This window comes from Chrysochloris asiatica, unplaced genomic scaffold (genome assembly GCF_000296735.1).
Source record: "Chrysochloris asiatica unplaced genomic scaffold, ChrAsi1.0 scaffold00070, whole genome shotgun sequence".
Lineage (NCBI taxonomy): Eukaryota > Metazoa > Chordata > Mammalia > Afrosoricida > Chrysochloridae > Chrysochloris > Chrysochloris asiatica.
This window is the reverse complement of record NW_006408588.1, coordinates 14,871,453-14,887,841: the sequence shown is the minus strand read 5'-3', so window position 1 is coordinate 14,887,841 and position 16,389 is coordinate 14,871,453. Positions and strand designations below refer to the sequence as shown.

Here is a 16,389-nt window from a genome sequence, read left to right as displayed (position 1 = left end):
GCCCCCGCACAAAATGGTGGCAAGCACCTCCTAGACCAACCATAGAAACGTCCACCTTCCGCGGAGAGAGTGCCGGCTGAGGGGAAAGGGGAAGGATGCGTCTCCAAGGGCCCTTCTAGGAGAACAGCGCGCGATCTCTATGGTGCCCGGACGCCGAGTCGGGTCACGTGGCTGGCGTGAGCGGCGGCGGGGGTAGGGGGAGGAGAAATGGGCGGGAGTCTTGGGGGACTGCTTGAGACCCGGTGAAGACAGGGTTGTCATGGAGCCGCGGGGCCGGGCTCGCGCATGCGCCACCTGACCCACAGGTCCGGTTGTGGAGTGGCGACCCCCGCCCTAGGTGAGAAAGGGAGGGGAGCAGGCATGGCGCGACCCGCGGAGGTTTGTGGGAGGAGCGTCGGGCAAGAAGGTGGGAGAAGGGGAGCGAGGTAGGTGAGAGCGAGAACCCGGGCTTTCGGGGACCCAGGGCTCAGACTGGGAGAGCAGGGGTTGTGTGCATGTCTCTTCCCCAATTTAGTTGACAGGTTTTGCGGTCAGGGGCGGGGACTGCATGTGAGAGGGGCTGTTTGTGGGTAAGGGACGTGGGTGAAGAGCAGGTAGGATAGTTCGGACGGGGCGGGGAGAGAGCCCGGAGGCCTGCAGGGCTCAGAGTAGATGACAGGCAATGGGTAAATGAGTGGGCACGGGAGTTGGCTTTAGGGTGAGAGGCCTAGACCTTCAGTTTGGGGGTGCTGGGCCTGGGGCACAGGTGTGTTGTCACTCCCTTTGCTGAGTATTTCCCCTGGGTGTCCAGCATGCCAGGCATGGTGCCAAGCCGTGGAGGTGTGGGAGAGGATAGGCAGTGAGGGAGGTCCTGGTTAGTGGGTGGGTTGAGGGGCACAGGCCACAGCCAGGCTCTGTGTAATTACCAAGTGCTGGCAGTAAGCACTGCTTGGGTGTTTGCCCTGGGAAGCTGGTAGCGCACCAGTGATAGCACCATACTAGGGTCTGCCCACTTCTGCCATGCTGAGCTGACAGGCTGGTGAATGCCTGGAGTGTGCTTATGCTGCCTGGCACAGATGCAGCGTGGGCTGGTGTGAATGGGTAGGTGGGCACTGTTACTGCCCACCCTTTTGAAGCAGGAGATAGACCTCCTCTTTGAAAAGGGAAAGTGGAGTGACCCATGATTGTACCATACACAGACGCTTTATTGGGGATCTTTTGACACCAATGGCAGCCAAGTTGCAGAATGAAAAGGGGAAGCTGAAGAGTAGAGATTTAGATAGAAGAGTCCTTCCCCTACTCCCCTTCTCCCCCCAATGGTATCTCTGGGTATGCAGACCAAGAGAATGTGACTTCAGGGAAAGCCTTGTAATATATGTATAAATCTAACTGGCATTGCTTATGGTTTTCTAGATGATAAAGTCTGTGTTTCTGACAGCTTTGTCACTTTATTGCATATAAGCCTCTACTTGGGCTTTAACCTCATACCTCCGTCCAGGCACGCATGTTACACATGTGACACACTTTAAAGGGAACTTGAGCTCTTGGGAAAGTTGCCAGGTATCTATAAAAAGAAAGATCTGAGAACAGCATTTCAGATCCTTTCCTTGTAACCCTTGGCTCTCCTTTTTATCATGAAACCAAATCTCCAAAGAGGTTGCTGGTGGATTCGGTTGGTATAGGAGAGGTTCCATTTTCAAGTAAGGGGTAGGTTAGATATTCAGAGATCTGGAGATGACCGTGGTGATTTGGAAATGCAGAATCTCAACCTTCAAGCTATTGGGGTCTTTTGTTGACAGTTAAGCTGAGAAGGCTGTCAGACCCAGCAGGACAGAAGATTTATTGGAATTTACTGTTCTGATGAGTTCCTCACATGTCTTATAGGCCTGTTCATTGTTGAGGCTGAGGTTGCAAAGATAAAAAAACAACCTTTGATGTTGAGACAAACAATTGATAATGTGCAGTTGTAGTTCTGATTCATAGTGACCCTGTATCCAAGGAGTGGTTTGTGGGTTTAAAACACAACCTTTTGGTTAGCAGTCCAGTGCTTATCCTCTAGCGCCACACCAGGAGTCTGAGACAAACAGACAATGTAAAAAGTTCAGAAAGAGAGTAGCCAAGTGCTAGGAAGCACTCTTGATGTGGTGCGGTAGGATAAACACTCAACTGCCAATCAGAAGGTCAATGGTTTTAAATACACAGGTTTGCTGTGAACCTGAACCGATTCGTCAACACTTAATAACAAGTCTGTATCATAAATATATATATACACACACACATACCAGCGAGCTCTGGTAGTTACGAATCGGGCTGTGAACCGCAAGGTCAGCAGTTCGAAACTACCAGCTGCTCCGCGGGAGAAAGATGAGGCTTTCTGCTCCCGTAAAGATTTACAGCCTCAGAAACCCTGTTCAGGGTTGCTATGGGTCAGAACTGATGCAACGGCACATAACAACAACAACATATATATATACCATGCTTGGAATCCTGGTGTGGTGCTGCGGGTTAATGCACCGAACTGCAAGGTTGCTTTGAACCACAAGGTTGGCAGTTCAAACTCACCAGCCACTCCTTGGAAACTATAGAGATACAGTGTTGCTATGGGTCAGACCAACCTGACAGCCCTAAACAACAACAACATCATGCTCGGTAAAGTGGAGGGTTAACGAAAAGCAAGAAGACCCCCAAAGAGATGGATTGGCACGGTGGTATCAACAATTGGCTCAGAAATACCAAGTGTGAAGATGATGCCGCACTGGGCAGTGTTTTGTTCTGCTGTGCATAGCGGATTCCACACCAGGACTCCTGTACACCTTCTGCTCCTCGGAAATCCTATACAGGATCGCTATGAGTTGGAACCCACTCGATGGCATGTAACAACAACCGCAATGCAAAGTTAGACGAATGAGGAGCTGAGGTGTTCATGACACACCATGTTAGTCAAAAATGCAGAAATGACAGAGGCTCTGAGATCAGTAACCCGTTTTCAACTTTTAGTCCGCTTATGAACATCTGACTTGTAAAACCATACTGAAGAGGAAAAACCTCAAGTAACTCCCTGAGGTGGTCGGCCTTTGCCGTTTGCAAGGCCCTGGGCTTGAGAACACTGATGTAAATTGTCAGGGTTTTCTCTCTTGTTGTGGGCCTCATTTGGTGCTCTGAATGGGTCTGTTGTTCAATGGCTAATTGACCTCCTCAGACAGGCAGTACCATCCTCCCACCTGAGAGAAGACCTGTGGTTATGGGATGAAGCCCTTCATTCCCACCCCACTTGAACCTCGCTGGGACAGTCAAGATTTCTGTTACTTAAAGAACTTTGCTAAGTATAGAGCAATTTGTATTTTTGATCACGTTCACATCCCAACTAGCCAATTTACCACCTCAAATTGTTGTTAAGTGCTGTCAAGTCAGTTCTGACCCATAACGACCCTGTATAGGATTTCTGAGGAGCAACTGGTGAGCTCCAACTGCCAGCTTTGCAGTTCAAACCTACTTTGCAGTCCAGCGCATTAACCCACAGCGCCATACCAGGGCTCCATTCTAAAATATTCTAAAATAGATCACATGTTTTTCATTCTCAACCACCATCCATTCTCCAGCATCTAAAATTTCAGAATCGTTCCCTCTTTTAACCTACTGACCAACGTTTTTGTATTTTTGATTTTGTATTTTGATTCCACAATCAATATTATCCTACAAATTCCCCATGTTGTCGTTAAGTGCCATCGAGTCGATTCCAACCCATAGCAACCCTGAACAGGGTTTCTGAGGCTGTAAATCTTTACGGGAGCAGAAAGCCTCATCTTTCTCCCAGGGAGCAGCTGGTAGTCTCAAACTGCTGACCTTGCAGTTCGCAGCCTGATTCGTAACCACTATGCTACCAGAGCTCCTTATAAATTCCCCATGAGCCAGAATAAATTCCTGTGTGTCTTCCATAGCTTTGTTCGTTGTTACTCTTGTTAAGTGCCGTCAAGTCAGTTCCAACTCGTGGCATCCCTGTACAGGGTTTCTGAGGCTGTAAATCATTGAGAGCTCTTCTGTGGAGCAACAGGTGGGCTTGAACTGCTAACCTTGTGATTTGCAGTCCAGTGCTATCCTGCAGAGCAACCACACTCCCATAGGACAGGGTTGCTGCCGTTGTTACATGCCATCTAGTTGGTTCTGACTCATAGCAACCCTATATAGGGTTTCCGAGGAGCAACTGGCTTTGCAGTCCAGCGCATTGACTCCAGCGCCACACTAGGACTCCGTATAGAAGAACCGCCCTAGATGGTTTCCATCTTTATGGACGCAGACTGCAACATCTTTTTCCCATAGAAAACCACTGACCATTTGGGTTAACAGCCCAGTGCTTAACCATTTGCACCACTCAGTGATTCCTGTAATTATTATCTTACTTATTTTATTAGTAAGACCTTTTTTTTGCCTTGACACAAGGACTGTAGAAGACTGGAAGACTAAATTGGGTTGCTTCTCCCTAAACCTTTGTGAGATAATTGGGTTTAGTAAAATCATGTAAAGCTTGGTTGCAGTCTTAATTAGTTGCAACTAACATGAACTACCTTTCTAATCTAAATCAGCAGCATAGTCAGACTTGAGTTGGTTTTGAATATTATCCACAAGCCACGTCTACTACCTTTTAGAACCTGCCTCCACTGCATTTTTAAACAGTGCTATTTGCAAGAAAATGAAATTATGCACAGTTTTTGCATTTCACTCGAAAGGACTCTGATTTAATTAAAGATACAGTTTTACATTTTAGTCTACTTTTTTTAAAACTGAGTTCACCACTTTTTAACTGTCAAATAGACATGGCTTTTGCTCAGTGCTCTGCAAGACGTGACAGTCCTGTTGTCTTGTCTGTTATGCCTTCTCAGAGAGTCCTTGATGTTTTGACATGAACTGAATGAGGAAGGCAGTCCTTTTAAATGAGTTAGATATGGTGCAAAACATGTTTTACTTGAAATTGTGTTTCCCATTCAGTCTCTTTCAGACCAGGTGGCATTCCCTTCAGTCCATTCCTCTGGCAGAGAGTTTGAACACGGTTGCTCTTGCCCGTTTTGCGCTCTGTTTGATTTGAAGCCTCCCTTTGTTTCTTCAGTCGTGGATATTCTACACAAGGCCTTATAGAAGCAGATATAGTCAAACTTAGCATTGCAGGCATCCCAGACACAGGAGTTTGGCAGGGCACTTGTGTTTCTACCCACTCGGAAGGACGAAAGGATGCAATTCCGAGTGGACTATGACTGAAAATGTCACCAGGCTGTGCTAACACCTACCCAGTTTCGTGATTGTCATTTTTCCTGTTGGCTCGTTATTTTTCTCTTTATTCTAGCAATATCCTTGGTGCTCTCCACATGCCAACCTCATAGCTACCGCTCCTTGGTCACTCAGGGGGTCTTTGAGGTAAAGTTATCTGGAGTGTTCCCAGCCCCGGCTGCCCATCAGTGGATTTGTCTCCCTCTTTGCACTGTTAGCTTAGTTCTGCGTCTGCTGTGGACTAGCTCTGTGCCACCGGGGCAAACGGAGACTTTTTCTCCTGGGCTCCAGTCTTGTTTATTTGGCTGCCTACCAGCTTCTCCACTTAAATGACCCACAGTCACCTTGGACTACAGGGCTAGAACTAAACTCTGGCCACCTCATCCTGCCCCACTGCACTCAACCCACTGGTTAGAGAATGACCCACATCCAATAACCAAATGCCATCAAGTCAGCCTCCTGTGTATCTCCAATCTGTTAGTTCTCTCCATCTCTACTGCTGCTACTAGCATCTCAATGCCGTGCTTGCCTCCACAATTCAGTCTCCACCCAGCACCCAAAATGCTTTTAAAATGCAAATCTGGTCACAGCAGCCTTTTGCTTCAGTTCCTTCTGTGGTCTTTCATTGCTCTTCAGTTATCCTGAATCTTGCATGTTGGCTCCAATGCACTGCCTGTGTGCTCCCCACCTCCTCCTCTCTAGTGGCAGCACAGAGCATTTGACCCACTCTTCCTACACCCAAACCTCCCCATTCACCTGGCTGACTCCCCACGTAGAGCCCAGCCTTCCTTTCCCCATACCCACAGACCTTTAGCCCCTCTCTTTCATTTTGTTGTTGTTAGGTGTCATAGAGTCACAGTGAGACCCTGTGCACAACAGAATGAAACCTACTCGGCGCTGTAGCATCTTACAGTTGGTGGGTTTGAGCCTCTTGTTGCTGCCACTATGTCAGTTCATCTTTTTCCCTGATCTTCCACTCACCAGCATAATGTCTGGGGACTGCTTCTTCCTAACGACGTGTCCAGAGTATGAGACACGAAGCTTCACTGTCCTTGCTTCTAATGACAATTCTGGTTGACCCTCTTCTGCGGCAGATTTGTTTGTTCGCTTGGTAGTCCATGGTGCTTTGAATATACTCCTTCATGTTGTTGTTGTTATGTGCCGTGGAGTCGGTTCTGACTCATAACGACCCTGTACAGAGTTTCTGAGGCTGTAAATCTTTACGGGAGCAGAAAGCCTCATCTTTCTCCCGTGGAACAGCTGGTAGTTTCGAACTGCTGACCCTGAGGTTAGCAGCCTGATTTGTAACCACTACGCTACCAGAGCTCCTTCATAGCTCTTATCAAATTGTAATTAAGTAGTATGTGATTACTTGTTTAGTCTCTCTTCTCTTCCTTAGACTGCAAGCTCTAGGAAGGCAGGGACCATGCTTGTCCTTTTCACTCTATCTCCAGTCCCTGCACCAAGGCCTGGTTCATAGTGGGCACTTGATAAATTGTTTTAAATGAATATGTTTATTTGAACCTCAACACTCTTCTCTGTAAAATGGGGATAGCCAAGAGGTGGTCACTGTGACAGTTAAGTGAGATAACTAACCACAATGTGATGAACTCCCTTCGTATGTAATTAAGACACTTTTTTATGGACAAGGGGACTTCAGAAAGTTTCATGGGAAAATGAAGTGATTTGTGCATGAACGTTTTCACTCTGTCCATTACCTCATCCAAGGAAGTGAGAGGTTACTTGAGAAACTACATGGGGGGAGGTAGCAGCAAGTCATGAGCCTACAAACGTCCACCAGGAAAGCAAGCCTGATGTCACATCATCGCCACTCCTCTCTTCAGAGAGGAGGGTGAGTGGATTTGGTTACCCATCCAAGAAAGCCTCATGAAGTGTGCCTTTGTTAGCAGTGTACAAAGCTCCCAGTGTACGTGGCTAGTGTGCCTTGAAGCTGTAATGGAATTGTAGCAGTGAGAGAATTGTGAATCTGCCTCTGGGTGGAAACCATGCTGCTGGCGGCAAACTCATGCTTTTGTCAGCTGAGCTCTGAGCAAATAGAGCCGAAGTGGGCAAGGCCAGGCTCCTTTGCCCTTCCTGTGCGCCTCACTGTTTGGATCACATGTTTTCTGCTCTCTGAGCCCTGACTTCTGTGTAATTGTTTTCACAGGACCATCCCGATACAAAGAGCACTGATGCACCTGCTTCCAGTCCCATGAAAAATGGAGAGGAAAAATCCTACTAGGGAGAGCCCCAGACGACTCTCAGGCAAACTAGGCAAAGGGACGGAGATGGGAAAGATGGTTCGTCAACTCAGCATGGCGACTGCTGAGTCCGATAAGGACTCGGGATTTTCAGGTTAAAAATACCTTTCTACATTGTAATGAATGATTTGCCCAAAAAATTTCCTCCCTGAAACGCCTTTGTGTGATAAAAAAGGGAAGCTCTTCCATACAAGATGAGTAATGATCTAATCTATGAAATGGTCATCCTGGTGCCGTGTGGCAGAGTAACCACGGGCTAATTCTGAAAGAATGGCTTGGCATCTTTTTTCAGTGCAGGCCCTCAACTTTACATTTACGTTGGCGCTGTGATTTAATGCGCCAGACTGCAAAGCCCTTTGAACTGCAAGGTCGGCAGTTCAAGCTCACCAGCTGCTCCTCGGAAACCCTAGACAGAGTTGCTATGGGTGGGAATTGACTTGACGACACTTAACAACAACAACAAAATATTCTGTTATGAAGTGTTGGTGGTGGTGTTGTGAAGTGCCACCAGGTCGGTTCCAACCCATAGCGACCCTGTCTAGGGTTTCCAAGGAGCAGCTGGGGAACTTAAGCAGCTGGTGAGCTTGAACTGCCAACCTTGCAGCTCAAATAGCTTTGCAGTCTGTGCATTAACCCGCAGCACCACACAAGAACTCCCATATGAAGTGTTACCTCTGAAAATAAGTGTGAATTCTGACCTCTGTGCCTTTGGCTATAATTTTTCTTTTGGGAATGGGTTGTCTTTGTTACAGTAATGAGATAGGATTAGTGTAGAGTGTATTTTGAGTCAATCTCTAGAGAAGTAGAGGTGGGGGAAGATGTGGGCCAAGTTACATGGAACCTTCAAGAACCTGGACACAAACTGAAGAGACAAGGCCCTTCCCCAGGGCCCACAGAGGGACAAAGAACGTCCCCCTAGAGCTGATGCGCTAAATTCTAGCCTCCTAAACTGTGAGTCCTGGTGTGGCGCTGCAGGATAATGTGCTGGACCACAAGGTCCATTTGAGCTGTCCGTTGAACCGTTTAGCAGTTCAAACCCACCAGATGCTCTTTGGAAACCCTGTCTAGGGTTGCAGTGAGTCGGAACCGACTCCACGGCACTTAGCAACAACAACAAAAAGAAACTGTGAGGAAATAAATTTCTGTCTGTTGAAAGTCCACCCATTGTGGTATTTGTCACAGCAATACTAGAGAACTAAGGCATACTTATTACTCTGTTGTGTAAGCTGCTTTCTCTTTAGAATAGGAAAAGCAGATACTTCAGATTTAAAATCAGATTTGGAGGCTTTCAGTTAAACACAGTGTATAATTTGCCTAGAAAGTAATTGTTCTGAGTTTAAACATGCATTTCACCCCTCTCCATTACCCAGGTATCCCTGTGTTTTACATTTGTACTGTGAGACTTTTGGTCCAGTCCCATGTTGGAGTATCTGAGACAAAGGAGTAGAATAATTGTCTTCACTACTTTGTCTCCAACCGTATCTCAAAGCGCTAGATACAGAAGCAGTAAAGCTTTTAATTTCATACTGAGGCTTTTTCTCATTTCCAGGTCTCAGGATAGTGGGTTCACTCTGATTCTAGTGTCAACAGTTCTGGCCCCCGGGAATGCAGAGGGGTAATGCCAGGGGATTCTGGCTGGATCAGCTTCCTGAGTTGGAGCCCTCTCCTGGGAGACTTACATTATTCAGGCTTGCAGAGTCTAGATCACTCTTGTAGATTCATTAATTTGTAGTGAGAGTTGTGGCTGTCAGGCCACTGACCAAGGATTAGAATAAGAGGAATTAGTTGTTCTGTCCAGTGTCGGGACCATCCTGAGAAGGACAGGCCAACCTCTAGCCCTTGGAGTGTACTCCTTCTTGTGTCTTAGCATAGCTTCCCAAACTTGCTTAATCATAGGTGCCTCCGAGGCTTTTGTGACCACCAGGCGTCTTTCCTGGAGGTTCTGCTTTAAAAGGTTTGGAGGAGGACCAGGAGTCTAGGTTTGTTACAAGTGTCTTCAGTGATTTATGAGTCCAGGCAGGTTTGGGAAACATTGCAGACCTAGTTTTTGTTTTTCTTTTAACATCAAGAATTGGGTGGGGGGGTCTGTTTTTTATGTTATAGAGATAATATGCACTCATTGTAGAAACTTAGAAATGTTTTTAAAAGTACAAAGAAAAAAATTAAAATCACCCATAATGAATCACTCATTAGTCCCAATACTGTTGATAGTGTACTTTTCCTTCTTGTCACTTTGAGAAATTATAGAATATTATACAATCTGGATATTGTTGATAGTTTGCTCATCCTCCATGTAGTATAGTAAAAGTGCTATACTCTGCAGATTTACAGCGATATTAAAAATAATCCAAATTTATGTCCCAGAAAGCCCACCCCCCCACCAAAAGCTTCCAGTCACTTTTTTTTTTATATGTTATCATTCCAATTGCCTTGGCGTATGATGAAATTGGCAACACTCAGGTTTTTCCCTTGAATCTTAATTATTTTCTCAACTTTTTATCTTGAGAAATTTTAAAATAAAATTGAAAGGAGCTCTAGGTCACAGTGGGTTAAGCATTGGGCTGTTAACCACAAGGTCAGTGCTTCAAACTCACCAGCTGCTGCACAGCAGAAAGATGTGGCTGTTCCCATAAAGATGTACAGTCTTGGGAACCCTATGGAGCAGTTCTCCTCTGTCCTGTAGGGTTACTTTGAGTTGAACTTGACTCACTGGCTGTGGGTTTTATAGGAAATTGAATGGATACCCCAGATAACATTCAGGTTCACTAGTTTTATCACGTTACCATTTTTCCATATTTCCTTTCTCTATATATGCACACACTCTATACACTTAATGGAGTCCTGGTGTGGCGCTGTGGGTTCATGCGCTGGATTGCAAAGTCGGTTTGAACAGCAGGGTCGGTAGTTCAAGCTCACCAGCTGCTCCTCAGAAACCCTATGCAGGGTTGCTATAGGTCGGAACCAACTCACCGGCACTTAAACAGCAACATATATACAACACACACACACATATATATATATATATACTTAAGTGGGAACACTTACTATCTCGTTAGCTGTTATTTTACATTTACCACAATAGTAAGAAGTCTGCTTTCTGACTGTTTTCTGCATTAACAACGTGTATATGGCATTAGTGAATGCCGAGGTGCTAGGGGAGAGTAACGCTAGCTCTGATGGCTGAGGTTACATGTCAGCTTGTCTGGGCCATGATGCTCAGTGGTTTGCCAGTTCTGTAGTGATAACAATGATAGTCCTCTTCCATTTTTGTAAACTCTCACACTGGGCTGTGAACCACAGGGTCAGCAGTTGAAAACCACCAGCTGCTCCTTGGAAATCCTGTACAGGGTTGCTATGAGTTGGAACCAACTCGATGGCACTAACAACAACAACAACCTGGTCTTTGAAGTTTCACTACATTGATAAGTGAGGAGTGGGTGTATGAGGGGGGTTCAAAAGTTCATGGATAGGCAAATTCTTTTAATTCCATTTTCCCACAAATTTAATGAAGCCCCCAGTACGTTGGCTGAATTATTTGAAAGGATGTTGCTTACTTGCCCATCTCCCTAAACACTTCAGCATATATCTCTTATAAACAAGGGCATTCTTTATGTAACTAAAATATCATTATCATACCCAAGAAATTTAACATTGACACAGTTATCATGAGATCCAGTCCATATCCAGACCTTTTCTGTTGTTTCAGTAGTGTCCTTTACAGGTGTCTGTTTGGGGTCCAGGATCCAGTAGATGATTGTGGCTTGTATGTCGCTAGCTGTCCTGTCTTTCTAATCCTACTTAACCGGGAGCAGGCCCCCATCTTTTCTCTCATTGTCCCCAGGACATTGACTCTGCATGACTTACACCTGTTGTGTGGTAGAATGCCCTGCAATTTGGATTGTTTCCTCATTATCAGCATTAGGATAAATATTTTTGACAAGAATACTGAACTCAAAAGTTGGCCTTATTCTTGGTTAGACTCCAGTTGATTACTAGACTAGATATTTACAAGTACCCTTTTCTCTTTGTAGTTAATCACTACCTTATTGAGATTGTCTGACTATCCTGTTCCCCAACAACCTCTCTCCTCTGGTGATTTTAACTTGCTTGAATCTATTACTACATTGCTAGTTTAAAAAAAAAAAAAAATGGTGATTTAAAAATTTTCTCATTCCTTATACATTAGCTATCATTCTCTGTTAAGTGTTATCACTGCTCCCCTCCTTTTTCTTAGTGTCATTATAGATTAATTGAATTATTTTATAATTCAATTTGTCAATCATTATTCTTGATACTCAAATTGCACAAAATATGACCAGTGAAAGTCTCTTCTAGCTAGATCCTGTGTCTTTCTGGCATGTCCCCTTGAGCACTTACTTGTTTTCTAGGACAAAAAGATGTACCTTTCCTGCTAAAGATGAAGGATCTGCTACTTTGCTGAGGGTTTCCTTCTTGTACAGAGCCATGTTTAGAAACCAAGCTCCAGGTCCTAGGTATGCCTATTGGTTTGGGGTCCATTGCTTCTGGCTTAATGGCTCTTAATTAGACGAGCATTTTGGATTACTATGGTGCTGTGTAAAAACACCCAAGGTCTGGGCACCCCTGCTTTGGTAAATCAGTTCTGCAAGTGGAAGTGGGGGGCTGTAACTACATCTTCATTTTTACTAAGTTTCCCTGGAGATCCTGATGTTTGTTTCTTGATGAATGTCCTCTGGTTACAGGGTCTTCCTCTAAGTGAGTAATGACATCACATTCCACTCTTGCTTCATCCAGTCCACTCCAGATCCATGAACTCTCAGACTCCTTAGTAGCACACTCACAGCAGCCTCTTGGTTTACTACAGCTGGAAGCTAAATCGTGTTCTTTTTGTAAGGATTTTACAGAGAGCAACCTTATTTCTTTCACCTTGGAATTCGACGAGAATCCTGCTCCACCCCATTGTACAGGATCCCCCAATAGGCACACTCAGCATGCACTGAGGACCCCAACAGAGGAGTACTTATAAGGAGGGGCTGGATGGAGACTGACAAAGAAGTACAAATTTTAACCTCAGCTTTGATGAACTTTATTAAAAATTGTACAATTAGCAGATTTAAGAAGAAGCAGTTTTCAGCATGAATATAAAATTTGAGGCTTACAGATTGGTTTTAGTTTTGTTATTACTATGACATCTTGTAGTACCCAGAGCTTATAAAGTCCTTAATCCTGCTGTGGGCTACACACTTCCTTCCCACATCAGTAACAGATTCTGGAAAGGAATGGACTTGAAGTCTTCACCTTATTTCTCTGATAGACTTTAGTGATGACTGCTTTCACATGAGCCTTAACTGACAGGTTTATGTCTACAAGAGAAAGGAAGTCAAGCTGTCCTACAGCAGGGATTCTTAATCTTTGAGGATCAGGGGAGATTTATAGATCCTGTTAAGAATCTGCAAAAAGGTACAGAAGAAAATATCTTAGAAAATTTCACAAACGCACACATCACAAACATTGCATTTAATTTCATGGTGTTCATGGCTCCATGCTAGGGTTAAGAGCCCTTGCCCTACAGCCAAAATGAACTGACCATTTTTCTACCCACCAGATGGGAGCTCGGAATGTCTGAGCTCTGCCGAACAGATGGAAGCTGAGGACATGCTGAGCGCCTTAGGCTGGAGCCGAGAAGACAGGCTGAGGCAGAGCTCCAAGACCGCAAACACTTCCTTCCCAACCCTGTCCCCCATGGTCGTCATGAAGAATGTGCTGGTCAAACAGGTGAGGAGGACCAACCTCTCCCAAATTCTTTGCAAAGTAAAGTTTCTGAGCTTGCCTTGTTAAAAAGGCTCACCTTCTCAGCCAAGAAACAGACCGTTAGAGCACATGAATGTGTCCTCTCTGTCTTGGGAGGAAGATGTTACCTACAGCTACTGGCACGGTCTTAAAATGAATCTTTAAGAGTTGTGACATGTATTCTCATTTTGAAGACAAGAAGATGACTGTAATTCTATATCAACTGTTTGTCCAAAGAGACCCCAGCGTCTTCAGGCACCCATAAAGGGTCCAAGCTGTCTGTTCAGGGTGCACCCTAACATAGGGCAGCGTTTAGGACAAAAGCTCAGACTCTTTTTTTCATTTGAATTGCCTTACAAATTGAGATTTATCATTTCAGAGGTAGGGACAATTTCCATGTCTCCTGTCACATTCTGAGCATTTCATAGTCATCAGCCAAAGTGACAAAGAAACTCGTTGATTTCAGCCTCACTGTATACCAGCAGATTCCACACAGCATTGTTGCAGAGCTGGAAAAGATCCTGTTTCAGATTTGATTACATAACTATGCAATACTGTGTGATTATTGTCTAGATACGGGAGCGATTTAGTGAAAACTCTCAGCCTAACTGCAGCATTTGAAAGTGAGAACTCAATCATAGGAACTTGGTTAAATTAGAATAGAGAAGCATGAAGAATAGAGAAGATTGACTTAAGCCAAAGGACATTTAACCTTACCCTGTTTTACTTGAAATTGCAGTTCTCACCTAGGTCTATTGATGAGGCTGCTTGTTCTGACCCACAGTGACCCTGTGTAGAACAGAGCAAAACACACCAGGTCCTGCACCATCCTCACAGTGATTGTTTCAGCCCATTGATGTAGCCACTGCGCCAGTCTATCTTGTTTACCTATCTACTGTACCAAGCATGATGTTCTTGTCCAGGGATTGGTCCCTCCTCCTGATAACATGCCCTAAGTGTGTGAGATGAAGTCTCGTCATCCTCGCTTGAAGATGGTGGTGGTGGTTATGTACCGTGGAGTCGCTTCCTACTCCTAGCGATCCCACATAGGGTTTCCGAGGCTATAAATCTTTACGGGAGCAAAAAGCCTCATCTTTCTCCCGTGGAACAGCAGGTTGTTTCGAACTGCCAACCTTGAGGTTTGCAGCCCAACTCGTTTGGAATCTGTGGTTGACCTTTCCACTCAATGTAACAAGTAGTTCTACAGGAAACTAATTCCAGTCTTTACTATTACCTAGTGATTTCTGAGAACACAGACTAATTGTTGTTGTTGTTTAGGGCTGTTGGAGTCAGTTCCGACTCTAAGCAACCCTGTGCAGGGTTTCCAAGGCTATGAATCTTTGTGGGAGTAGAAAGCCTCATCTTTTCTCCTGCGACAGACTGTTTAGAAATTGTGGAAACAAGGTCACCTGATGAGGTAGGAAAAAGTATTTGAAGACTGTTGCTTTTCAAATCACATCTCAGCTGGAAGTCCAGCTCCTCTTATTGGAGTGAAAGGAGAGAATACAGGTGGGAAATGGAGCCCAAATGAGAAGCTCTTGCCTCCAACTCCCAAGACTTACATGGCTCCTCCTAGGCTCCCTTCCTCCTGACTCTCTCTGCGTTTCTCTTAAACCTGCTTGTCACTCTGTGTGTGTGTCTGTGTTTCTGCCCCTTCTTTGTTGTAGGCTAGGCTGTGGAACAGCTCCCAGTTAAGGAGTGAGTAGGCTTTTCCAGCAGGGCTGCATTCTTCCTGACAGAAGGCCAGGAAGGCCTTGGGCTCCATCAGGAAGCTGATCTGAAGGAATAGTCTAGGGCCTGGTTTGTTTATTTTAATACAGTAGCATCCAGCACACAAACATTTAAAATAATAATATTCCTTTTAAAATCTCGACCTATTATGTAATTCCTTGCTTGGCTTTTCTTGAAAGGTCTGATTCTAGTTCTGTCACTAGACTACTTGATCTAGCGCACAATTACTTAGCCACCGTGAGCCTCAGTTTCCTCATCTTTAACATAAAAGCTTTATGTGGAATGATTCCAAGATCCCATCCAAGTCTAAAATTCTATTCTGGATTCCCTCAGATGAGGGCAGCATGAATAATACAATTTGCGAAATCTAATATGAGAACAAATGAGCTATGTACCCCGACAGTGGATATAACACTAGTGTTTGAAGAAAGGGAAAGTAAGGGGCTGGTGTTTTCTGGATCCGTTTGCCTTTAGGTCACCCTTAGGGCTTGAGTCTGATGTTGGGAGCAGCCTGTTTCTGACTGAACTAAACTCTGAAAAAGCCCTGGGGTTTTGGATCTCCTATGACTGGGACTGTCTCTGGTTCTGGCAACTACTGGCCTGCATGCACTCTCCAGATGGCCCCTGCCTTTGCATGGGAGATAGGATTCCTACACTGGCATCCAGGAAGCTGAAGTGTCTGTGCACGTGTCCCCAGTGTCCTTCGGCTGAGTCTATGAGCCTTCAAGAACAAGGAGCTCTGTCAGCTCTCTCTCTGCCTGTCCTCTTGTCTTTGGTTGGAACTGCACTGACTTTTAAATATTGGAGACAAGTATTCAGGGCCTTCTTTATTAAAGCTCCATCTGAGTCAGTCCTTTAGAAAGAAAACTGCAGTTGAAGAGCAGTATAACAAAGGCACTAGAGCATAGTGATTAAGATGGGTTTTCGAATCAGACAGTGTGTGGAACCCGAGTTCCATCACTTAGTAACGTGGTGATGTAAAATGAGCTTTTCCAACTTTCTGACTCTCCATTTCTTATTTATGAAGGAAATGGCACGTCCTCATGGGACTCTAAGAGGTAAATGAGGTAACCTGTGTAGAGCATCACACACATGCTAGTCTAAAGTCTGCACCCAACAAATGACATCAATGATTGTTAGAGTGGTTGTGTGGTTGTTCGTGCCGCAAGATCAGAAGCTGATGCCTGCTGAAAGGCTCTGGGTGTCACGTCACATTAACTTAGGCCAGGAAATGATACTACCCAGCTGTTTAGTGCCTCAGTCATTACCTTAACCTGTGTCACCCCTTCAGCTGTCTACAAGTGCTTTTCTGAGTAATGCACTTCTCTCCAATTGTCCCATCTGTTGTTACTATGTGCCGTGGAGTCAGTTCCAACTCATAGCGACCCTG

At 45.0% G+C, this 16,389-nt stretch overlaps 1 protein-coding gene across 1 annotated transcript in view; it reads left to right on the top strand.

The window, feature by feature from the left end:
• The first annotated feature begins 237 nt into the window (after window positions 1-237).
• The window catches only part of CIPC (CLOCK-interacting pacemaker), an 18,350-nt gene continuing 2,198 nt past the window's right edge, over window positions 238-16,389 (top strand). Inside the window, exons 1-3 of the mRNA XM_006864775.1 lie at window positions 238-337; window positions 7,406-7,593; window positions 13,084-13,253. Coding sequence (XP_006864837.1) covers window positions 7,458-7,593; window positions 13,084-13,253 — 306 coding nt within the window. The 5' untranslated portion in view covers window positions 238-337; window positions 7,406-7,457. The remainder of the gene's footprint in view (window positions 338-7,405; window positions 7,594-13,083; window positions 13,254-16,389) is intronic.